This window comes from Corvus kubaryi, unplaced genomic scaffold (genome assembly GCF_017639235.1).
Source record: "Corvus kubaryi isolate FWS band 111438036 unplaced genomic scaffold, C.kubaryi_AGA036_p1.0 37352, whole genome shotgun sequence".
In the NCBI taxonomy this organism is placed as follows: Eukaryota; Metazoa; Chordata; class Aves; order Passeriformes; family Corvidae; genus Corvus; species Corvus kubaryi.
Genome location: NW_024581114.1, coordinates 1,325,838 through 1,350,934, shown reverse-complemented (window position 1 = coordinate 1,350,934; position 25,097 = coordinate 1,325,838). Strand labels below are relative to the sequence as shown.

At 46.6% G+C, this 25,097-nt stretch overlaps 1 protein-coding gene across 1 annotated transcript in view; it reads left to right on the top strand.

Moving 5' to 3' along the window:
• Positions 1 to 25,097, top strand: part of SKI (SKI proto-oncogene) — a 101,640-nt gene that overhangs the window by 65,525 nt on the left and 11,018 nt on the right. The window contains exons 3-4 of the mRNA XM_042032008.1: positions 23,800 to 23,925; positions 24,394 to 24,509. Of these exons, the coding sequence (XP_041887942.1) occupies positions 23,800 to 23,925; positions 24,394 to 24,509 (242 nt within the window). The remainder of the gene's footprint in view (positions 1 to 23,799; positions 23,926 to 24,393; positions 24,510 to 25,097) is intronic.

Here is a 25,097-nt window from a genome sequence, read left to right as displayed (position 1 = left end):
TTTCTGAGATTTTCATCTGGAGCCAAAATCCAGCTGATCAGGTGAGTTAAATATGAGCAGTCAGTGTTAGAGGACGGTTCCTTCTGTGGAGTTTTCAGTGAAAGTTAGAAAACTTCCCAAGTTCGGGATTTTTGAGGACCCTGGTAAGTGTTAAATGCTGAGCCTGAATTGGGGCCTCATTCCAGGAAAAGGAGATGTGAGCATCCCTGAGGGAGCTTGGGACAGGTGTGTCCCAAAAGGAGCAGGTTTTGAACAGCACAGCAGAAATGATGTCGAAACCCCTCCTGATCTCTGTGCAGAAAGGGGTTTGGAAAACTGACTTAGAAGGCAGGCCTGGTGCATCCTTAATGCTGGAGCAGCTTTCAAGCAGCTCTGTAATTTGGAATGTGAGTGACGTCAGTTCTTCTGGCCATCTGGTTAGAAAATCTAGTTGTAACTGAAAATATCCAGCCCTTTTTTCTCCATTGCTAGGTGGTGACTACACACTTATGTAATTTAACAGCTCAAATTCTTTTCCATTCTGGTGATCTCTTCACGAAGCCGTAACGGGGAGGATGCTGCGGGAAGGGGATCAGTGATTCCTCAGCTGAAGGGTCACTGCTCCGGGGGGAAGCACAGGGCTGGGGGTTAGAAAATGGGATCCTGTTTGTTCTGGGGCTGTTTGCTAGGTGACCTTGGACAAGAACGTTCTCTTTTTTCCCTACCTCAGTTTCCCCCACTTATCAAATAGTGATAATGACACTTCCTATCTCCCAGGCATTGTTAGGATCTAATGAGTCATGCTATGGAACACTTAGCAAGGCACAAGGTATTGTTATAATTACTGCCTGTGCTCTTCTGCTCAGTCCCTGCCTTTCCCCCCCCTTCTTTCCTGCTCGGCAGATCCAAACATCCCATTTTAATGCTGTTCTTTAAATACCTGTCGAGCTGCACCGTTCCTTCTGCACGGGTTGTAGACTGGGTTATAAAATTGTATTGATGGAAGACATGCATGAAAATGCACCCTGTGATAGTGCCTGAAAAATAAAGGGAGCAGAGCTGTCGGCCATTTCCTAAACCCTTTCTAATGGCAAAAACTTGTAAGAGCCCAAGAACAAGTTGTAAACCTAAAAACTGTATGCATTGCCATACAAACTTAATGTTCATATAAAACTTTTTTTTTTAATTATTTACTCATTCCTAGTAAATCAATTTTCCAAGCAGAGTAATGACAATGCCCTGTGATTCATTTTTGTTTAGCATTTCCTCTAATTCTTGGTGAAAAAGTTAAATCTTTTGGTGTTATTGATCTTTAATGCCAGCAGAGTCCTGGAGCAAGGATCCCTTTAGTTTCCTCCCCTTCACCAGTGACCATGAAAGGAGAGCTGATACCCCTGGGGAGAAGAATGACAGAGAATTTGCCAGGGATGAGCTGAAGTTTTAGGATCTAGGGGGGGAAAAAAAGACTTTTTGCATATTCCTTATAGCTGCTCAGGTCATTCATGTTAAAATTAAACTTGGAACAGGAGGAACTACTCCAGTTTATTATTCCAAAGGAGTGCATGAAGGGGAAAAACTAATGATAAATAAAATAGAAACCAACTTGCTCAGTGAAGGTAAGAACTGATGAGAGTGTTCTGCCCCCTCCCCTTTTTTTAAAGCAAACACATTACTGCAGGTAAAATGGGGTTTGAATTTGCCTTACAGCAGCTACTTTGATAAAAGACTTTTAACTCCTGTAAATACATAAATAGTGGTGAAAGGGAAGCTGAATCACTGAATGCAGAGCTACCCTGGCCTTACAGGAATATATGTCTGGGCTGTATATTTGCTCCCTGACATATTTGCTTATGTGCCACCACTCCTGTGCTCTTAGGAAATAAATTAAGAAATAAATCAGTTGTCAGTGAATAAATAACAGTGAAAAAAAACCTCCCAGCCTTAAGGAAGGTTGTGATAGGCAGGAAATGCTCTCATTTGTATAATATCAGAACCAGCCACTATAAAATAATTTATTTTTTTTTCCCTGAAAGCTTTTCCACCTGTCATGCATAGCTGAAAACTTTAAATGACCGTTCAGCTGGCTCCAGCACCCGCTCCGGGAAACAGTAAATCTTTGTGTCGCATCTCCTGTTACAATGCACCATTTTGGTACAAAAATTCTGACTTGGAGCTCTAGAGCTTACATTTATTTTCCTAAAGCACTAGAAAGAATGATTTCATATCAGGGGAAAAAAAAAAAAAAAAAAAAAAAAAAGGAGTGGCAATTACTCAGTCGTTAGGTTTAATTGTTCCGAATCCTTCCAGTGCTCCATGAGAAAATGTACTTGAGGAGATGTGCAATATAGTGGGAAATGTGATGGAAAGGTATAATTTGACCACCTACCAGTAGCAGCTGAAAAGCAATTCCAAGGGCTGCATGTCTATCAGGATTAATCACCGGCTCATTATTGAAAATCCCTTCGTGTTCGCTCCTGAATCCTCCTTCAGGACGGGCTCCAGCTCAGCTCTTCCCCTCGCTGGAGGGAGGCTGGAGTTCCAGCCCAGCTCTGTGCTGGGAGGTGCACAGGAGCACCTTTGGCTTGGTGCAGTTTTGGAGCTTTTTGCTGTGGCAATTGCCTTGGTGGAAGGGCTGGGAGGGCAGGGCAGCCCCCCCGGAGCAGCAGCATCTCGAGACAGTTTATGGCCCCCCTGTCTGGTCATTTACCTCCAGCTGAACTCTGCCGGTGGACGTGGCCAAGTATTTCATTTGGACAAGAAAAAAAGAGCATTATTGAAAGGGACTGACCTTTCCGTCACCCTGTTCTGTCGTCATGGTGCTTTTATAGCATTTCTCTTGACCAACCCCTTCCCTTTTCTCAACCACAGTAATTCCCCTCCTCCTCTCCCGTCCATCCTCCCTGGAGACCTGGTGGTTTCTCTCTGTTTCCACAGACACCTGCCCTGCTGCCCTCATCCCTGAAAGTCCTGGGGGCTTCTGGCAGAAGCTGAAATCATCAGCTTTAGTCCGTCAGCAAAGCTGGGAGATGCTGGGTTTCCCTCTGTGCTGGTTTAGGAGAGAGCCCAGGACACAGGAGCCTTGGGAATGGATTTCCTCTTCTGCTCTGGGAAGAGGAGCTGAGGGATTTCATGGCACTTGTGCTCCTGGGGCATTTGTTTTCTAGAGAGAGTGGCTGTTCCTTTGTGGAGCAGGGACTTCAGTGCCTTTCCTCTGATGTGAAATCCATTTGGAAGTGGGAAATAATCTCGTGGAGCCCAGCAGTTGTGAGAACTGGGCTGTGGCTGTGCTGAGGCCCAGGGCTGTGACACTGAAGGGGTAATTTGGGCAGAGCAGATCCGTGCTGGACACGTGGGTGAGCGATGGAGAGAGAACCTGTGGCCATGGGAAATGCGTGTCATTTTCAGTGAAAAGTCCAGCCCGAAAATGGGATTACTGATTTTCCCAAGCATGTAGGAAACACCTACATTTGTGTCGGTGCAGTGGTAACAGTGAAAATGGCAATTTATTATATTTCATTTTTATTTTCTTTACAGAAATTCCTGGCCAATCTAGAATTTTTTTAAAATAACAGATTTACAAAATATCAGGGAAGGTGGGGTGTTTCCATGAATTTGTGTCCAAACTGCTCAAAGCCATTTTCAGGGGAGACTGAGATGCTTTTGGGGGTGATAATTTACACTAAAGAGTTTTGATTGCCACTGGATTCCTGGGATAATTTGATATTCTGCGTGGAAAAATTCTACCTGTCCTGCTTCTCAGTGTATTTTGCACAATTGGGACCTTTTTTTCTGACTGTAGTCACCTGGACTGTACCTACTGTACAGTTTCACATGGACCCTACAGGAATCTGTGCAAAATTCCAGGTGATCCCTTGTCTTGCTGCAGTTATTACTGGACACTTGGTGTTTACTGAGGGTATAACCTGAGTGGTCTTCTGGATACAACTCCCTTGCACTGATTCTTGAACCTCACATGATTTTAGAGTGGAATCCAAACTTGACATATCCCACAAGATTGAAATCAAGCACAGCCTCAGAGAGGTGGATGTTTAAATACTGATCACATATTTCTGCTTCAAAACTTGGCAGAAAACCCGTGGTAAAGTAAAATTTCAATGAAAGCATCACACTTGCGCATTCCTTAATCAAAGATTCATCTCTGTGTGCTTGGACAGGTAAAAACCTGGATTTTGCTCCAATTTCTGATGGATGTTTTAATTCAGTAATATTCAGCTGACAATGTACTTGGGCTGGGATAAACTGACTGTTCTGTACAGGGTCTCTTTGGCCAGTTGAAACATTTTTATTGAAAACCAAGTGTGATACTGGAATCTTGAGGAGGGGTTAATGTAGTTCAGCCCCTCAGGTGAGACCTTGACAGGTCAGACAGCCGAGGCCTCGCCTGGATTTTGTTCTTGCTACTTTTGTTTTGCACCTCTGCAAATTTTAATCTTTGTAGTGATCGCTCTGCCTGAGCATGAGGCTTGAGGGAGGAGCCAGGAGAAGGAAGAGAGAAGACAGAGTGCTGCTGGGTTGTTCCACCCGCCGTGTCGGTGGCTTATTGATGGAGCACGGGCCATGTGCCAGGATTCCCTGGCCTCTCCCAGATCTGGGGGGGACGGAGCAGGGGGGCCCTGGCACGGTGTGGGGGAGAGCCAGACAGAAACATTGATCGTCCCTTTAATGTGATCTGACATCAGAGAGAGTGGAAACAGAGGACACAGAGGAAAATCTGCAACCTCAACACTCCATTAGGAGACTTTATGGGATGGATTGGTGGCCTTGCTCTCCTGGAGATGAGTGTGTGGGATCCTTTCTAGGGAAAAACAAGGAGTGTGTGTAGTTCAGTTGCTCAGTGTCCCACTAGGGCTGTGTGTACATTAGTCAGACCCTTGATGATTCCTGCAGAATTGTAATCTCCTCTTAATAATGCTGTCAATAAACCCATCAGAAAGGGTAAAATCACAGTAAAATGATTCAGGCGTGTGTGGTTGGAGTGGTGAAAACCTTCCAAACAGTGTAACCTGTGTATGGTGGCTCAGCCACCTTTACACAAGGATGACTTGCTTTATTCTTAATCTTCATTTTGGGCACAGTTTCAGGTATTTGCAAGTAAAACATCTTTGCCCACAGGAAGGAGTTGCCTTTCACTCCCTCTTTCCTGCCTCGGGGCTTTCTGTATATGGCGACAAATGTACCTTGGTTTCCTTGTGGTTCTGAACCAGATCACTTTTGTTCTACTGAAAAATGTAATCATTAAAAGAGAGCCATTCATTAAAATAATCCTTTAGACTTGTTGTTTCGTGTGGAGGAGAAAACACCACAAAAATAAATCTGACTTATGCATGAGGCATAAAAGTGTTGTCTAAGATGTTAACAAATCTCAGTCAGCTGACGTGAGGGAGCTGGGAGAAAAGATGCTTAAATATTGCCCCTTTAGAGAGGGACCGGTCTTGTACAGGGGCTTTGAACAAGTTTTTGAGGATATTTAGACATTTATTTCTCTCTGCGGAGTCTTGTCAATGAACCTGGATAAACCCAGGACTAAGTTACTGGCTGGCTCCAGCGTAGGTGTCTTAAGTCAGTGCTAACTGGTGGATTATTTGTAGGTTTTAAAGCATCTCCTTCAGGGTGAATTGCAGTCCAAAAGTGCCTTTCTGTTGCCTGCAAGGGAATCTGGACAACTGCCTCAAATACAGGCAACTCCATGCAAACATCTGTAAGCAGATGATAGCTATGGTAAGCCCAGTTTTAAATAACCATATTCCACATATCAGTGCTTGGGCATGGGCACATGGACTTGGTGTTGGAGAACACAATGAGCAGGAGTTCACAGGGATGTGTGAGATGTGCCAGGAAAAGGAGCAAAATAAGAGCAACTCCTGTGGAGTGTCCAGTTTTGGAGAACTTTATCATAGACTAACTTAAATCTTCTTTTCCATTGAGCTCCATGCTTTTGTTCAGAAAGATGAACTGAGCCCTTGTGAGTTGTTGGGGGTTTCCACAACTACGTCCTGCAACAGTTTTCTGCAGCTATTGACAAGCTGCAGTAAAAGGTTTGAAAACTGAGTGTTCAACGTGCATGAGACAAAACTCATGAGCTGCATCTTGAATTGTTTCCCAGCTGGAATTAACAGCTTTTAACCCTATTAAAGAATCAGGAAAAGGAGGTTCTTTGGGGTTTGTTGGCTATGAAGACATCAGTCTTGTTTCTGTAGTGCCTTCTGCTGGAAAATACCGAACTCCTTCAGAAATTGTGATACTGTTCACATTTTTTAATGTTTACGTTTGATTTACCTAAAGCCATTCAGATAACGTCAGTGGCAGAGCCAGGAATAAAATCCAGTGCCACTGACCTTCAGGCCTGTGTAACGCTCAGTCCTGCCCTAAAGCTGATGGACAAATCATTCTCCAAATGTCACAAGGGGGAGAGGGGGGTGTGCTTTTCTTTTATTTTATTTTAATTTTTTTTCTGGGAAAACAAGGAAGAGTTATTGGAAATATCCATGAGAAGGGTATGTGCCCTTCATGTGGGCTACAGTGAGATGAATTAGGTAGAACCAGTGAGTTTTGCACAAACCCCAAGTCTGTGACCCTGGATTTAAAATATAGGTGCCTGCTTTAATTCAGTAGATCTTAGATTTGGGCTGTTGGCATTTATTTGTTCAATGTCCTCACTCCCAGGAGTGCTTGAGGACGACTTCATCTCCCTTTGTTTTGGGTTTAGACTGATACACAAGCTAAAGAAATTGGCTCCACGAAGAGTGAAGTTGAGGTTTGGGGATTTTGGTGGGATTTTTGTCCAGCTTTAATTCTATTTAAAAAGGGGAAGAAAGTGCAAACTGCTGCTTTCCCACCCATCTGAATCTGCCTCGACTTGCATTCCACGTGGGTCCTGCTGGCTCTACAATGTCTGCTGCTGACAGCACATGATTTTAGTATCTAATTCTATTAGTCATGACCCAAATCAGCTCTAAAATGGTTAAACACATAGAAGAGGAGTAGGAGTAGAGTGTCAAGAATAGCTTGGAAGAAGATGTTATCCCACATACCAAGGAGCTGGTATCTCAAAGGTGTCACAGTGATGGAAGTGAGGAGAGGGCTGAGCTGCCAAGTCGGTGTAACAAATAAATATTGACTCCCAATGGAACGTGCACTTCTGCAGTAATTCAGAATATCCTATGGCACTCCTGGGGCAGAGCTTCCACGGAGTTCAGGGGAAGCTGTTCTTGTGCTGCACCTTTGGGAACCATTCCCATCCAACCTGCCGGGGCTCAGGGAACAGGAGCAGGAGCCAGAACCCAGCAGCTTCATCCTCAGCTGCCGAGTGAGTCACTTGGCCTCTTTTTGTTGTGCAGGAGGAAGCTGGGATGGGGCTCATGGATCTGATGGCACAGCTCGTTGGCTCTTCATGCAGGTCATGATGTAAAATTAGGCCTCATTTCTGAGACCAATTGTCAATAAAAAGGCATTTTTTTGCCTTAATGTTTGGGTTGCTCTGGTTTACTCTGTGTAGAGCTGTGGAAATGCTGCTCCATTTACATTTTTTATAATCCTATTTCTCACCACTCCCAACATGCTATCGTGCTGTCTTTGGATGGATGAAAGGAACCACAGACCTACAAAGCAGCAAGTGGAAAACTGTAGGAAAGAATGTCAGGAGCACTGACAGGGTCTGAGGGAGCTGTGCTGGAAGTTTACAGTGGATGTGTTGGAGCGAAGGGAGTGTCAACAAACCCACCTTCCAGGGTGTCTTGGTGGTGTTAATGCATTCACATCAACTGCAGCCCTTAATTCATTTGCATTTCTTCATTTCTTGGTACTTGCCAGGAGCTTCGCACCCTATCGAGAGGAAAGGTGACCCAGAAGCAGCAAAAATCCAAGATTCTTTAAAAGCATGCATTTGCCAGAGATAAATATTGCTTCTCCTTGGATTTTAAAGGGGGAGAGCTCATTTGGAGCTCTCCCTTTAAGGCTTGTGGTTACAGCCCATGTTTTAATCGCTACTTTGATCTGATTAAATCCTCAGCCACAGAGAAATCAGCTTAGAGAAACATGTCTCCTGTTGAACCTGAGAGCAGCAGCAGTTCAGAAAACCAAGCCAAGCCAAATACCATGAGAAAAAAAATGGAAGCTTCAGGTCTCAGCAAGAGTCTGTGACGTGGTGAATCACTGGCACTGCTTTCCAGCAGGGTGCTCGAGCCTGCTCCTGGGGATCTCCAGACTCCCCTGTGGCTTCGTGTCCTGTGCAAACACACCTGTCCCAGAAGTGAAACCTGGGTTTGGTTGGGTTTTCATTCTTGTGCCTTCTGCCTCTTAGCAGTGTCGGGATCAGGTGTGTGTAGGATGGAGGACAGGGAGGAGTTATTGTGCTTTGCCTGGGAGTTGGGGATCAAGTGAGTTTTAATCTTCTTTCAATCTGTCTGTCACCTTATTACACTCAATCTCCTTTCAAGATGTTATTCAGATCCATATGTGGGTCTCTTTACGGAGATTATAACGGAAGAAGTATCCCATTAAACAATTCCGGTGGCACCCTACAACAGTCCTTAACCTCTGGATCAATATTAAAGTTGCATGGAGAAAAAGGGGGGGAAAACACCACTTAAAACAAGAAATGTGTTTTCTCTGATCTCACAGTGCAGCTTTCAGCAGGCTCTGTGTTCATCCCTACTGGTACAGGCAAGGAATGTCTGTCACTGACTGCTAATCTTAAATTAAACTTTTTACGTTTCACCTGATCTTGTGAGCCAGCTGGACTACAACTGTTTCATCCTAGAGTGAAAATTAAGACCTGTTTCTCTCCAAACTCACACCAAGTAGGAGTCAGGATATGAGAGTCTTGGTTAGAAAACTTCTGCAAGAAAAGTCAGTGTCTTCTGGCTGTGCCTTCATCTGAAATTCCAAGGAAGCAGTGAAGTCCTTGTTTACACTCTCACTTCAGCTCTACTAAGCCTGACCAGTTAGACTCTACCACTGTGTAAGAATTGCCATTTTAAAGCTCTTCTGCAATGGAATCATGTTTGCAGCATTCCTGGGGCACAGCAGCCGTGGCTGGATGAGAGTTCAGTGCCTTGCCCAAGGTCGTGCAAGGCTGCAGTGAGAGGCAGGACAAGAATTGTGTTTTATTTACCATGGTGGCCAGAATCTTGGCAAGCCAGTTTTTGGCCATTTTTGTTCACTAAACTTTGTGAACTGTTAACAGACCCTGTTTTAGCCCTCTGGGTGCTACAAGCTCTCTTATACTCTGTACAAACACCAGTGTCTCCACTCCCCTTTCTCCCTGTTGTAAAGCTGCTCAGTGGTGACTGGAGCTCAGGAAAAGCTGGGATTCTGACAGGTTTGTCACAGTGTCCTGCAGCATGGCATTAACCTTGTCCTGGGAGAGAATTTCAGCTGAGGAGAGGGATCAGAGAAAATAAGTTTCATGGGACTGATTCTGTTTTGAGCTTTTTTTCTACCCCTTGCTGAAGCTTAAAGCCTCCACCTGCCTCCTTGGTCAGCTGAAGGTATTGCAGAGGTGCTTGGGAGCCAGGCACACAAATGGGGGGATGGAGGTGTCACTTTTCCTTTTAAATTGTGGAGCTGCAGGGGAGAAAAGGCCTGTCCAGACCCAACCCCTGAGCTGCCCCGAGTGTAGCCAGCTATTCTGGGAAGGCAGCAGCTAACAAAAGCCATGAGAAAGGCAAGAAGACAGAGGGCCCCAACCTATTGTTTCCCCTCTTCATTCCAAATAATCGTGACTCCCGTGACCTCCTGGCTCATTCCCTGCAATGAGGATCTGGGGACAGCTGCTGCCCTGGACAGCTGAGCCCGGTGTTATCCCGCAGCTCCTTCCTCCCACTCCAGCAGAGCAGCAGTGGCAATGATCACCTTCTCTCCCACAACATTAATCTGTACTCATTAATGAAGGTTTGGGATTCTGGTTGGTATTTCAAATGCTGCTTCTCTCCCTTCTCCTGAGATTTGCTGCTTTATCCCCATTCCCTGTTCCATTTGCAGTTGTTACAGTGCAGCTCTGCCTGTTTCTTAGGGAATTTCGCTGAACTTGGCCTTATTGAGCAGGATTGTGATTTTGTCAGAGTTCAGCAGAGGTGGGGAATTTGCAGCCTGGTTCAGTTCTTTTCCCTCCTAAGCAGAAGTTTTCCTATCCTGGTTGGAGGAACCTGCCCGAATTTCTTGGACAATAATTCTCAAGCCATGTGTATGGAACAGCTTTGATGGTTGCAAGGGATTTTTGCCTTCACATATTTGAGGCCTTTTCAGCTTTTGGCTGTTGCACCACTTAAATTAGGTTTATATCCACCTAAAGGTGATAGGTTTCTTTCCATTGGTGGCTGCTGGCAAAATTTTTCTTGAGGTGAGCTTTGATTCTCTCAGCCTCAGTTGTGTTTAGGTGAAATGTCAACTTCCCTCTGCTTCAGGCTAAATGTACACTACAGCCACTGTGTTTAAACCAGCAGGTTGTTGTGTTTTTCCTTGGGGAGACAAAAATCGACCCTGGCTGGAGTCATCCCTCCATCAAACCCATCTTGTCCCCTTCTCCTTGATTTCTGTGGTTCATCACCTCCTCCAGCCTCTTCTTGCCATGCATGGAGAGAGAAGGGATTTTCAGCCAGAGAGTGACACCTTGTCCCACTGGGATAGGGACCAGTGTGATCCTTCACTGCTCTCTTCAGTGCAGGCCTTGGGCTTCACCTGGCTTAGGTATATTCTGTTAAACCTTCAAGTTAACCTGCCTCAGTTTTTTTAGTACTCAATCTCAGAAAAATGGGGCAGAGAGATCTGTAATGTGAGGTAGGTATAGACTGAGGGGTTGGGATTGTTGGTAAAACAGGCAATAAATTAAATACAAAGCTTTAGTTGGAACACATCACTCCTGATGTCACCATGTAACAGTAACATCTGAGCCCTGACTTTGTCCAGGCTCTCCTTTTCTGTTGGGTTGCACAAGTGAACAAGGGGATCAGTCTAATTTCAGATTTTTCTTTCGTGCTTGACTTGTGCACTTTTTTCCTTTGGTGTTTCAGTGCAACGAGACACATCAGTGAAGGGTGATTTGTAACTATGTGAAATCCTTGCAGCAGTTTATTCTCAGAGTTTTGTGCTTCTTTAGACATCCTTTAAAGCAAGTAAAGCTGTGGCAGTGTAAGAATGGTTAAATTATCCTTACGGGGAACTCCAAAGATCAAAGCAAACCTTGGAATTACCCTTCTCCCAGGACTGCATTGTTGTTGGATTCTTCACTGGGATGTGACTGATTGTGCTGGCATGATGAGTGACACTGGCATGGATGCTTTGCTTGGGTTTCAGCTGGTCCTTTTGGGAAGATGTCAGGCCATTTTTCCACACAGTCGTCTTCCTGGTGTTCATCCCTGTTTCTCTGTAGCAAGTGCAGGCACCTGGCTGAGCGCCCTGGTCTGGAATATGTGGTGCACACCCAGATTGAGTGGCCCAGGAATACCCAATGTCCTGCAGAGAGCAGCAGCACAGGACCTTGTGCCAAATCTGTCCTCTGGAAAATGACTGGGAGTTCTCTTCTTCCTCCCAGGAGCATAGGAGTTTGTGTCTGACTGCAGTTATCTGACATTTCTGTTGCCACCCCACAGATCTGAGCCCTTCATCCATGTTAACCACAGTTTCCTACAAACTCAGCCTATGGTTATTAAAGTCCCTTCTGTGCATGATCCACCCTCACTTCAGCTCCTGGCATTAGAGATTTCCTGTCCCTATTCTAGGTGGATACACACCACCTCCTTCCCTGATTTGTTATTTATTTATCATTCCTTGTGTGCTGGATGTATGAAAACAGCGCTGAAATGCAGAGCCTGAGAACCTTTTGTGTCACTGAGCAGTGACGTTCCTGCAGCTCCCACTGATGTGACAGCATTTGCTCTCGTGGAGTCAGGGTCTGAGTCAGGCTTCTCTTTGATCCAAGACTTTTAGGTCAGCCTTTTACTGGCAATTTATATCACTACTATGGCCAAAACATCACAGTTCTACTCTGCCCAGGGTATGGAACACCACAAACCTCTGCTTTCTGTAAGGTCTGGCTTCATTTGGTCTCAGCTTCTCATGATGGTTTTAACCTCCTGTACTTCTCAAAGCCTTGTGTGTGTCAGTCCCTGCATTAGAGGCTGCCACAGAAAAGTTCAACCCAAGTGGGTTTGAGGCTTCCAAGTATCAGACAAAAGAAGAAAATTAAATGTGACACCTGGAATCCTGGAGTTCAGCTCTGTGTTGGTCCCCATGCTGGGTTTGGTGCAGTGTCAGTGTTGTGACAGCAGAACTCCACAAACAGAAGGACAGCAAGAAAGGCAGCCTCAGTCTGACACCTTGGGAATCTTGCTTACTTTGCAGTTTGGAAGTTGGTTGTGTTGACAATAATAAGAAAAAAAATCCGTCCCATGGTTCAAGCAAAGCAAAGTGGGGGAAGGGACGTTGGCATTTAGAGCTCCAAACTTTCCCTCAACTCCTTTCTTTGTGTTTCTGATCTCAGGCTGCAGTCCAGACTCCGTGGTGGTTTGTAATTAAACCCAAGGCTTGAAGGTTCTGTGGAGTTCTCGTTGCCTACCAGGTCAAACTGAATCTGGTTTCTATCATGGAATATTTCAGTTCAGTTACCCCTTGAGGAAGTCTGGGAACAGACAGGCCATTCATATTAAACAGATGACCCAGGCTTAAAAAAACCCTTTTTGTCTGTTAAGCTTATGGCTAAGATATTATGAAAACGGCTTAATAATGTGCCCTAACATTTATACCACACTATTTTCTTACTTTAATTTTCCAGGCAATTAAAAATAATTGAAAGTTACTGCCAAATCCCCTGAAGATATACTTTTTCTTTCAAATAAGGTTATTTTCATACTTGTGAGGTCACCAGATATTTATTTGACCATCTTTATAGGGGTCAGGCCCGTTACACACACAGAATGGGGGTGTGGAATAGAACTTGCATTGTAACAGCAAAGTGAGAAGTGAGAGCCAAGCCCAGCACACGTCGTGAGGGGCCGTGTTTATTGCTGGGGCACCACAAACAGGACTTGTACATCGACCAACCCAGGCCTAAATTCTGCAGTTCAGCACTAAAAATCCCTGTTTAAAGCCTGTTAATTCTGAATAGAGGCAAACAGAACTTTGAATGCTTGGTGAGGATGAGTTAGGGTCAAGCCTAACAGGGGGGCTTCTCAGTAGAAGGGTCTGGTTTGGGGTGGCAGTGGAGCCTTTTTGGGGGCTCTGGGCATTCTGAACCCCCACATGGTCACTGTGGCCATGAGAGGGGATGCAGTGGGGAGGGAAAGCGGGAGTTTTATTGGTGGATGTGAAGTGTGCACAGTCAAACCTCCCTGATCTGCTCTCCTATTAATAGAGTTGTAGCAGACACAACCCATGGCTGCACAGTCACGCTGCTCTCAGTGTTGCTCAGCCAGTTCTCCCCTAAAGGCTTAAAATCTATCATGTTATACAAGAACTGAAAGCCTTCTTGGAGTGTCCCAGATTTCCCCCTCCTGTCCATCCTATTCCCCTTCCATTTTTCCCTTCAAATTATCTTTTGCTGCCTCATCTGATGTTACACAAAGTAGCTTTTTTGAAATGTTGTGCCTTTCTCTCTCTGTATTCACATACATGGGGCATTTCCTCTTAGATCTCTTACCTGTAGTCAAAAGGTGAGTTTATGCTGGGAAAAAGGAGAGAAATGGGTGGGCTTTTTGTCAAAATTCTGTCTGTTGGATGAGACAATTTGCTAAAGGCTTCTTCCTCTGTGATGGTGTTCACAATGAACATCCCAGTGGAGGGGATGATATTTTCACAGAATATCCTGAGCTGGAAGGAACCCACAAAGATCATCCAGGTCCAACTGCTGGCCATGCACAGGACACCCCAACAATCCCACCGTGTGATTTTGCTCAGTTACTTCAATTTTTTGGTAACTGTTGGAAGTGTTTCTCTTTTCTCAAGGTGACCAGGCCTTCTGAAGGACAAAAATCCTTTTCTGAGTGCATCACCCCTGCATGTTGTGGCTAAAACTAATTCTGTTTAGACAAATCACTCACTGGAACATGGAAGGTTCCTCCAAAGCAAACCCTTCCTGACACAGCAGAGCTGCTTGGCTTTGGCACAAAGAGCAAACTCAAGGGCCCTCTCCTCTCCTTCATTCATCCTCCTCCTCCTCCTCCTTCCTCCCCTCTTAAACCACCCTTAACCCCCCCCTTAACTCGATGTCTGGTGGAAAGAGCATGTGATGCTTATTTCTAAAGGCAGCAAAATAAGCTTTGGTAGTCTAAGACTGTAATTGGTTGTCTGCCTTTATCCTGGGAGCTCTGGGGACGGTTCAGAAGTAATAATTGTTACTTAAAGTGGATGAGCTTCTTGTGGCTTTGTTAGAACTGCAGAGCACCGTGGTTGTCGGGTGCTTAGGGAAGCATCTGCCTGTCTGCAGCTTTCAAAACATTTTGTAAGCAAAGAATTTAGGTTTTTTCCTCTCTCCTGTGTATGGAGAAGTTACTCCTCAGTGTGTTCTTACAGCACTTGACGGAAAACTGAGTTCCTTGGAAGAATATTAAAATTGCTCAGTAACTTAAAGCCATTGGCTAAAATATCTGGAACTATATGGTTGCTCCTCCTTCAGTCATCTTCTGATACAAAGACTCAAGGTGTGAGTTTTTAGATATCTGAGGACTTGCTCTGGTTTTTTTTTCCCACTGGAACTGGGGGTTTTCCATGGCACTGCCTTGTAACCTTAATAGGATTTGTAACTATTAATCCATGGTCACTCTATTGACTTTCACTGATATTTATGTAAAGCAGTCTTGGGTTTAAAAACTGCACTGGGTGCTGAGTGGAGCAGAAAATCCAGACTCTGTGGTGATGTTACAGTGACTTTGTGAAGGTATTGGAGGTAAATGCAGTTGTTTCCCTACAGCTCATTGTACTTGGGCTCCAAAGCAGAGCCTGTCCAGGTCTTGTCATTCCACACACACTGCATCCTCCAGAATACTCTGAAGCATTTCCTGTGGTCATCTCCAGTAAATGAAATTCAGTGAAAAATAAATGTAGGGCAGTGCTGCCTTTCTGCAGCCTGAGGGTCCCAATTGTTTCATACAGTTTTTATTCTGTATGACCAAAAAAGGACCCTGCAGGCGGCTGGATGAGCTGATCAACTGCATTTCCCCGGAGTGGGAGGGTGAGGATGCAGAGCAGGAGCCCTGTAAATAATCCAGGTGAGTGTGAGGCACAGTGCAGACAATGGGGGCTGTGCTTGCTGTGCTCCGCTGCCTCTTCAGCCTTTGAAGTAATTCCCAGGGATGTCCTCAGGCTCTTGTCCCAGCTTAGGCTGACAAAAGGCTCTGTCCCTGCCCTCACCAGCAGTGTCACACGCTCACACACATGTGCCAGGCCAGGAGAGCCAGCCTGGCAGAAAGACTAGATTAGGTGCTGGGAGGATGAGTGGGGCGAGGGCTGACTGTATTGATTCTTCAGCTGAACTGGGGGAATTGTTAAATCAAGGCTGGTTACTGACTTGGCTGTTCTCTGCACTGTTTGCTTTTCCTCACAAAATTAAAAAGGTTGGGTGCTGGCAGCTCTTCAGTTGAGGCAGGGGCAGATTTCTGTGCCCCAGGGAGTTCTGCAGAGGAGCTGGGGGAGACCCAGATCAGGGCACTCTGGGGCTTGGCAGCTCCATGCCCAGGTACTGCAGAGGGGTTTGACAACAGAGCATCAAAAGCCCATCAGTTTTATCAGTTTTAGAGCTCCCTCTCTCCTTTCTTGGCTTCCTAAACTGTGCTGGAGTTAGTGGAAGTCACAAGGGGAATACTTGTCCTTTTATATAACATTGGAGACTAAACTGAGGTTCTTGGCTGGCAGAGTGGACATGTCTCCACAATCCAGAACAGACTCCTGGGAGAGTTTGGAGCTGGAACTCGAGTGCAGTTACAGCAAGGGAGCCTGGTTGCATTGCAGAGAAAATGTGAGGAGAAAATTTTGTTCCCAAACATCTTTTTAATTACCAGAACTGTGACCCCACAAACAGCGACTGGGCAAAGCAAGTCTGTCCACAGGGGAAATTCTGCTCTTCCTTGACGAACCTGATGGCATCACTGCCCTCCCCTTGGTTCTTTCTCAGTGCCAGCAGTGCTCCCTGTGTTCCTGGGACACCCATGCCTGTGTGTGCAGCACAGATCCCTGTCCATGTTTCCCTCCCTTGGTCCTGACAGGGCATCCCAGAGTTCCCAGGCAGCTGCTGCCAATAAAAACAGCCAGAGGAAAAGGGGCCATTCTCTCTGCTGAGCCCCTCTGACCTGGTTTGTGCTGGGCTCCAGCACGGGCTCTGCTCAGCCAGGGGGAAGGGTGAGTTGAGCTGTTTTGTTTTGGTTTAAACTACAGGGCAGGGAATTCTTTTCAAGCTGTAACTTTTCGTTTTCATTGGAAGGGCAAAACAGACTCTTAGCCAGTGGAAAAGAGGCTTCCAGTTGCATCAGCCAAGAGGCAAAAGGCAAGCACGTCATGTAACAAATGATCAGCTCTTGCAGAGGCTTCTTTATCAGAAGAATCACGGGTGCTTCACTTGAGGGGTTTTAACACTGAGGTTGAGGTAGCCACAGTCGCACATGGCTTTTCCTTTTTTCTGGCTTATTTCAGTGTTCCCAACTGGGCAGAGGGTATCACCCCACGATGGGTTTGTGCTCTGCCCATGGCAGAGGGATTTCTGGGGGAATCAGAATCACTCTGAATGGGAAATACTGATTTTGTGAGCAACTACTAAAGATTCATAGAATTTTGAGAACAAGAGAATGGCTGTTAAGAAGTCATCATTTGTAGAAGACTTGGAGAGTTGTATGGATTTATAGATCCATATCTATATCAAAGAGTAATTTTACGTGATGGATATACCAGGAGAACAGTGAATTAAAAGAATAATTGTAAAGATCAGCAATTAAACAGCCAGGTGAGCTGCCTGAGCATTTTTTATCAATGCAGGTTTCCAGGTAGAATCTTCATCATGGAACTTGGGAAAAAGTTCCTAAGTTGCAGTGAAGTCCCCAGTGGCCCAGCAGCTTTAGCAGTGTGTGGGAAATAGAAAAGATTTGCCTTTCCTCCCTGCATTTCAGACTGGAGTTTGTGGATCTGGGGTGTGCCTGGGAGGTGCTTGCTGGGTTTGCTGTAGCACAGCCTGCTAGAAATGCCTTGTGTTTGCTCCCAAGGATAAGTGCAATCAGCAGATGTCATCTGGCCTAATTTTTGTGCTAAAGGAATAAACGGAAAGAAAAGTTGAGACAGGAGAGAAAACGGGTTTTTTTCTTTCTTTTATGCTAGCCAAGAAGCTTTGAAAATGGATGATGAGTTGTGCCAGGGGCTATGTAGAGTGTTCTAGAAAATAATTTAAATTTGCCTTTACAAAATGAATTCATCAAAGGGTACTTGTAGGACTTTGCTTTAAACTGTGATAGTGCCTGAAATAAAATAGCCCAGTCCCTTTTCACTTTTGCTGTTGGAAATTCTGGATGTGTTTCCATAGAAATTAAAGATTTTTGCACAGGTGTGAGAAAAACTCAGTTCCCAGCTTTCTCAGATGAACCTCCCATGCTGCCAAATGACCAAACCATCTCCTCTTTACATCCAGTTCTCAGATGAACCTCCCATGCTGCCACATGACCAAACCATCTCCTCTTTACATCCAGTTCTCAGATGAACTTCCCATGCTGCCACATGACCAAACCATCTCCTGTTTACATCCAGTTCTTCCAGACCAGCTGGGAAGGTGCATTTGCATTGAAAAATCAGATTTTTGCACTGCCAGGAGCCCCCTCTGAGGAAGAGACAAAGCCCCCGAGTCTCATCCGTGGGCAGGGAGAGCAGGTCAGTCCAGGAGGGATTTTTCCACAGCTCCTTCTCTGCCCGTGCCTGGCAATTGCTCCACGCTGTGGTTGGTGGAGATTCCCCCCAGGTTGCACTTGGGGGACACACTGGCAGCCAGCATGTGCTGTGAAGGCAGGAATAGAAAGCAAATACTTCCCGTAATCACACGTCCCAAAATGACAGGGGAAAATGAGTACTTGTGCTTCCACCAGAGCAGCGAGAAATGGGAAGATGGAAAGTCTGGATTCCTGCCCAATGAAACCAAAATTGTAAAAAAAAAAAAAAAATAGAAAAAAAAAAAAAGAAAAATAAAATAAATGCTCCATACACTCCCTGGAACTGACACTGCAGTGTGGTCGGTTTTTTCTCTTTTAAATATCTACAGGAGACAAGCAATAAATCTTCTTACAGCTCCGTGGCACAGCTTTATTTTTAGCTTTTTTTATTATGGAGACAACCCTCCCCAGCTTTCAATCTGTACCTGAATATATTTATTCCTCTAATCCACGTGAAAGTGCAGTCCTTACAAAGACCTCTAATACCTTATTAATCACTTCTGGACCACGTCACAAAGAGGCTTTAGGAAGAAATGTTCTGGCCATGGGCAACGTGCTCCTGGAGGCTTAAAGGATGTGGATAAAGGGCTCTTTTCCCACATGGAAGAAGCCTCCACTGGGCAATTTTTAATTTGATTTTAACTGGGAATCTGAAAGAAATCTGAAGACAGAGCCCTCTCCCTTCTCGTGTGGTTCAGCCTGTTCTTAGAGAGACTCAGGCCTGTGATTCATGAAAGCAGCACATGGAGAATTCCAAGTTCAGTTCCCAGGTGTGGGAATTGTGGTCTCAGTAACCTCCAGAAGTGGATTTGAATCCTTGTCACTGGTCAAGGTACATTCCTTCTGAAATGCCATTTTACACAGCTGGGGAACTTCATACATCCCTGTGCCAGCAGGAGCCCGAAAATGGGTGCTCCTAGAGGAGGAGTGGCCCCACAGGGTCAGGACTTCACTGGGCTTAAAATAAAACCTTGCATCCATCTCTTCCAAGTAAAAGCAGCAGATAAATGTCATGGCACCCTTTAAAAATGGGTCAGTGGTGTTACCCATTTTCTCTCTGCTGCTCAGCTGGGTGTGACTGGTCTGTGGTCACACAAGTGAACCAGGAAAGCCACCTAGAATAGACCCTGGAAGTTCTCTCTCTCAGTTCCACTTGTATTTCTCAACGTGCCCTTCGTGGAGCAGGAACAGGGCTCAGACACTGATTGCTCAACCGTGGTTTATTTTCTGGAGTTCAAAGTACCATGAAATACAGAGATTGGCAGCTCCTTCGGGGGCACAGGGTGCTCCCTGTTGGCTCTTATCTCCTCTGCTGTGGTTTTTCCTGTGCTGTCTGGCACGTCTGGGCCCCAGCAGAGCCTCCCTGGGTTTCTCTGGGTTTGCATCAGCCCAGCTCTGGTGGTTGCTGCCCTGCTGAGAAAGTGGCTGAGTTTTTGCACCCAGACGGGGAATCCGATGGGACAGGAAGCTCCACCCGTTCTCAGGGTGTAACTGAGCTCCCCGGGTGAGAATGAGCAGCGGCCTGAGCAGGATGAGAGGATGCTGTAGATTTGCAGCCCAGTTTTTATTTTCTCTGCTTAGCCCTGCTTTTCCAGCTGCGGGTTTTCCAGTGGAATCGTTTCTGATTTACACCTGCCTTAAGGATGCAAAATGGAATTCTTCAGCCTCGCAGTATTTTCCCTATTAATTTTTCAAGAGGTTGGAATACAGATTTCTCTGTGTTGGGATAGTTCAGTAGCTTTGGGGACAGTAAATCTTTAATTTCTAAAGATGCCACACGATGTGCCAGGATTCTGCTGGTCTGGGGCCCACATTTCCCACCCCTCTTCTAAAGGAGGGGTCGAGGCCAAGGGATGGATTCCCCAGTGAAAGCAGCACAGAAGTGCAGTCACCCCTGGCCTGGGAAAGGTGACCAGCACAGATAAATGTGTGCCACTGCCCTGTTTTACCAGATCTGTGTCTTCAATCAGGTTTTGGGATTTCTTGCCTAACTCAGACCCAGTTACAGGGAGATTTTATCAGCAGAGGGTAAATCAGGATTTGGAGCGTGGGCTGATTTTTGAAGGTACATTTCTAAGCTAAAAATTCCACAGGTATGGAGGCCTCATAAATCTTTTCCACTTGTTGATGTTTTCATTCTGAACAAGGCAAAAGCAGCCCAGTTTTCAGTACCACATGTTGTGGGTTTGGGGTAGAGGAGCAAAGGATGAGGAGAGAGGAAAAACCTTTTCTCAGGTGCCCGGCATTGGGATACAGCAGGGGACAAAAAGTGAATTATTCTGGAAATGTGTTTTGGTAGATACTCAGGCACCAAGAATCCTCCTACCTGTGAGCACTCCCACATCTTAAAATAAAAGAATTCTTTTTTTGGCTTATTTTCCATTGCTGCTGTAGCAAAAAGTGTCGTTGAGGTGCCTGACCTGGAACTGCTGGTTCTGTTCCTGGTACCGAGCTCTGGGGCAGGTTTGTCTTCCTAAGAAGGAGAGGGTCAAAAATTTTTTCCACTGGTCTCATGGTTTGTTACTGTAATACTTAATTGAAGTAGAAAATTTGATCTGACATGTCAAATGTGGCCCTGGTTGGCTGCAGGCCAAGCTGAGCCACCTAATTTCGGTTTGCCTTAAAATGGCTGGCAAAGTTCACAGCCCAAATTTTCCTGTGGAATGTACCTCTGAAATCTTTTTTTAGTGACTTTATAAACCTTCCTGTATCTTTTTTCCCCTAAAATTTGCTTGCTTCAGAAACCAACAGTCCCAGAGCTTAAGTAAATGTTTCACGTAAGCATTTCTGGGCCCGCTTTGAATCCTGAAGTTTCTTCCATCTGTGGGTTGGAGAAAATGTCTATTAACGAGTGGCTGTGCCCAGCACAAAGCCCATTTGACAGCAGATGATTAAGTTGCCTCCAATGGAAATAAAAATGAATAGGAAATAAGGAAATATTTATTTCAGTCTTCTTGAGTTTTTGTTCAAATGTTTCATAAATCACTTATGAAGATGGCAAAAAAGTTACATCGGGTTTTCAGTGTTTCTTTTGCAACTTGGTGTGTTTCACTGTTTGGCAAAGAGGAAAAAATGAAATCAAATCATCCCCATTTGAAGCAGTACCGAGGTTTGCTGGCTGCTGTGGCTGGGCTGGAAGTGTCGGAGTGGGGTATCTCGGTGCCTGGAATCTGTCCTGGAGTGGGATGTAACGGCTGAGTCACATGGAGAGAAGATTTGGTGTTCAGTGTCTGTCTTCTTCCACATCTGAGTCTCTTCCTGTAGTAGAAACTACTGGAATTGTTGCATTTTTACATTGTTAAAGTGAAACCTAAATCCAAGGTGGGTTTTTTAAAGCATCTACAAAGAGGCAATTCCTGCCTCAACCAGCAGATGATCCATATAAACCAACCAAGTGGGATAGGGATGGAGAGATTGGAGGAGTCATCACAGCAGTTCCCAAACCACGTTGGCAGCAGCCCCTTCTTGAGTCGAGTGCTGCTCCACGTCGGGCAGCTCTGGGTTGTCAGGAGTGTCCAGGGGTGGGGGGATGACTTCAGGTTGGAAAAACCTGCAGGCTCTGCCCAGCAGCTCCTTCTCTGTGTCCTTTCCATCCCTTTGGGGGAGCACAGCCCTGTTTTCCCCTGTGTTTTCCTCCTTTGCTGCTTTTTTCCAGCTGCAGCCCACGTTTCCAGATCATCACGGGCTCCTGGACAGGGAAGTGAAGGAGCATTCCCCAGGTTTTGGGCTCAGACCCTCCTGGTCCTTGGGATCAGCCTTGACTTGAAGGCGAAAGAAGGGGGACAGTGGAGAAAGCTGGAGATGATTCCTTAGAGAAGCAAACGAGATCATTCTGTTGGAACATCTCCCCCCAGCCTTTCTGGGCTGAGCCTCCTCCCCATTTCCAGAGCTGGCTGTGCTCGGGGTGCCGGCGGTGCCGGTCCCGCTCCGGTCCCATTCCCGGGCCCGTCCCATTCCTGCCTGGACAGAATGTTCAGGACGGACGGACGGACGGGGGGAGGGACGGGTTCCATGCTGAGTCTTGCCACCTGTTGCCTGTTTCGTTCCAAGCCCCCCTTCCTCCCCACCCTGCAGCTCCCCTCCCTACACAGCTCCCCATCCCCAGTGGATAGGGCTGGGATCAGGAGCCACTTGCCAAATGCCTTTCTGATGCTGTCACTAATTCTGCACAGGCAGCATCTCTGAGAGCAAAACCAAATCTTTTCCAGTTCATTGTCCTGTGTTTTGTACAGAAAGGGCTCAGGAATGCCTTTTCCTAGTTGGGCACAAGGGGAGGGCCCGTGCCACGGGGGGGCAGGAGGCAGCCCCGGGGAAGCCTGAAGCTGTGCCCAAAGAATCCGCTGCAAATCCCATGGAGCTGGAATTTGGCACTGGCACGGGGTAATTTTGTCCTGGGGGTTGCACACACACACACACACACACACCCACACCCCCCCTCCCATGTCATCCTCCTTCATCTGCTGTGTATGGAAAGCTGCCCCGAGCTCCGTGGTGCCAGGGAATGTTGTGCTGAGCCCTGCAGGCTTGGCTTGGTGACGGTGCTGGGCACACTGGGCTGTCGAGGGCAGCGAGGGGGTGCTGCCAGATGGGCTGGCATGGGCTGGAGAATCATCTGCCCTGCTCCCAGGGGAGCAGCAGGCTCTGCTGGGACATGAGGCTGTCATTTCCTCCTAAGCGAGGTGCTAATGGGGTGCAGTTAGAGAGCTCTCAGGTAGGGAGTCCGGAGGAGGGCATTTGGACAATTCCACGGGTTCTTTTCAGGTAAATCATTTAAATCACAGTGCTCAGGGTTCAATAATCACCTGGAGAAGCAGCCTCTGAGTTCCCAACTGAAGATGCCTTGAGGGGACTGATTTTCAGGACACAGGACGTTGGCAAGTAAGATCCTTTCTGTCACTGGGAAGGACACCTGGGCTGGAGCAGTTCAGGCTCCCAGGATGTTGCCATCCACAGGTTCTCCAGACACACCTGGATCAACACTTGTTTGCCCACAAAAATCACAGTGAGGTGTGAGGATGAAACAAGTGAATGCAAATATGAGCAATTATTAATTACTGCAGTGTGGTTCTGCCACCTTTCTGGGAACCAGGCAGAGTGGGAATGGGGAAAGGTGGAGAGTTAACTGCAAAAAGACAGAAAAAGGAATAGAAACGGGGGTGGGATGTTTCTTTTATTGTTTCTGGTCATGATGCAGCACAAGGTCCAGAACCCTCTCCCTCCCTGCTGTTAGAGGTGTTTGTACTGGCAGGGCTTCAAGCTGGTATCCCCAGTGCACCAGTTAAACCAGTAGTTACCAATTTTTTTGCAAGCCACGCTGGGACTATAGGAATTTTATTCTTTCACAGTGTTGAAGGAAAGGGATTTTGCTTGCCAAAGGGCTTTCTTATGCTTGAGGATGATTTATGGGCCAAGCTGAGCCACTTGTGGAAAAGGCAAAGCAGCTCTTGGCAGCACCCCCAGAATCCACTGCAGCTGTGGGGTAGTGAAGTCATCGGCATAACAACCACTGCAAACAGAATAACAAAGTCTGTTCTGTTCTCGTTTAAAATAATCTTTCCAGTTCAGCAACCACATTAAACTTACCTTTCTGCATACAAAAATCATAAAAGGCCGATAGTTCTCTGCAGCTTGGAGCGAGTGTCTCACTTTGTTCACTGCCCATCTCTCCTGCGCCATCCACACTTGACCCGAGTGTCTCCCATGAAGGAGTGAAGTGTGTTATGTCACAGCCTGTGTCTGCCCCTTGTTTGCACTCCTTTGTTTGGCTTTACGTTTGAAAAAAGCGGAAAAACACCCGGTTTCTTCCTTTTAAATAACAAAATTTGCTTTTGCCTTGTAACTTGTTTCTAAGCTGATCGCAAAATGAGGAATTCTGACTTTGACTTTTTCCTGCCTGTTTTTGTTTCAGGTCTCGTCAGATCCTCCTGCTTCCAAAAAGCCCAAAATAGATGACTCTGCTTCCCAATCTCCAGCTTCTACTGAGAAGGAAAAACAGTCCAGTTGGTTACGGTCCTTATCCAGTTCATCTAATAAGGTGATTGTTGAATCTTTTGTAATCAAGAGAGATCAAATTGGCACAAAGCATCACTCCACTGAAACCAGAGGAGAAAGTGAGGGAAAGAACATGCCCAAGGTTTCTAAAGTAGTAACATTTCTATAATTTTCCTGGTCAGCATTGAGCTACACAGTCCCCCCAGATTCCTTGCCACCTTCCAGTGCTCATTGCCCTGAATTGTGACAGGGAAGTAAGGAATTCCCTCGTGCCTTTGAGGTACAGGAATCCTGCAAGGCTCAGGAGCTGTTTGTGATCCCTACAAACTACACTGAACTTGTTGAGTGCAGTTCCCCTCCGCCAGTGGAACCCCTGAGCGAGGAGGTCACGGCCAGTGCGGAGCAGTTGTGGGGATAACTGAGGGTGCCCTGGGAAGCCCGAGTTCCCCTCCGTGGTGATTTTATGGTTTAAAGGTTGTTGGGAGTCACTCATTTCCTGCCCTGTCCCCAGAGCATCGGCTGTGTCCATCCCCGGCAGCGCCTCTCCGCCTTCCGGCCCTGGTCCCCCGCCGTGTCCGCCAGTGAGAAGGAGCTCTCCAGCCACCTGCCCGCCCTGATCCGGGACAGGTAAGGACACAGGGACAGGGACAGGGGGCTTGGGAATGGCAGGTGGCTCTGGGTTTGTCCCCGTGCTCAGTCAGAGCCTTTGCAGCTGCAGGGATTTAATTTGCAGAAAGGAAACACAAAAAAGTGTTGATGGTTTGTGAAGTGTGGGGTTTTAGGTGACACCTGCCATGAAAGTGCCAGGTGGAGGCTGCTGGGAAGGGGCGGTCACTTGGGGGCACAGTCATTGAAGTTCTTGGGCTTTGCTGCTTTAAAGGAAGACGGAGTCCCTGTCCTGGGGCGGTGGTCAGGGAACTCCAGCCACTCCCAGGCCCCTGTCCGTGGTACCTGCAGCAGCTCCTGGGGCTGGGCAGTGTTCCCAGCACAGCTCCATCCTCCCCCATCCCCGCAGTGCCAGGGAGGCCGAAGGACAGCAGAGACTTCCCCAAAGCCTCTGTGGGCCCTGGCCCTGGGGGGCCCTGGCTCCTGAGCCTGTCAGACCCGTCCAGACACCGAGGCCACGCTCTGCTCTTGGAGAGGAACAGCACTGAGTGAGTCACCCACAGCAGGTGGGACTGTGGTGTCACACTGAGAACAGAAAGTGTGGGGGCA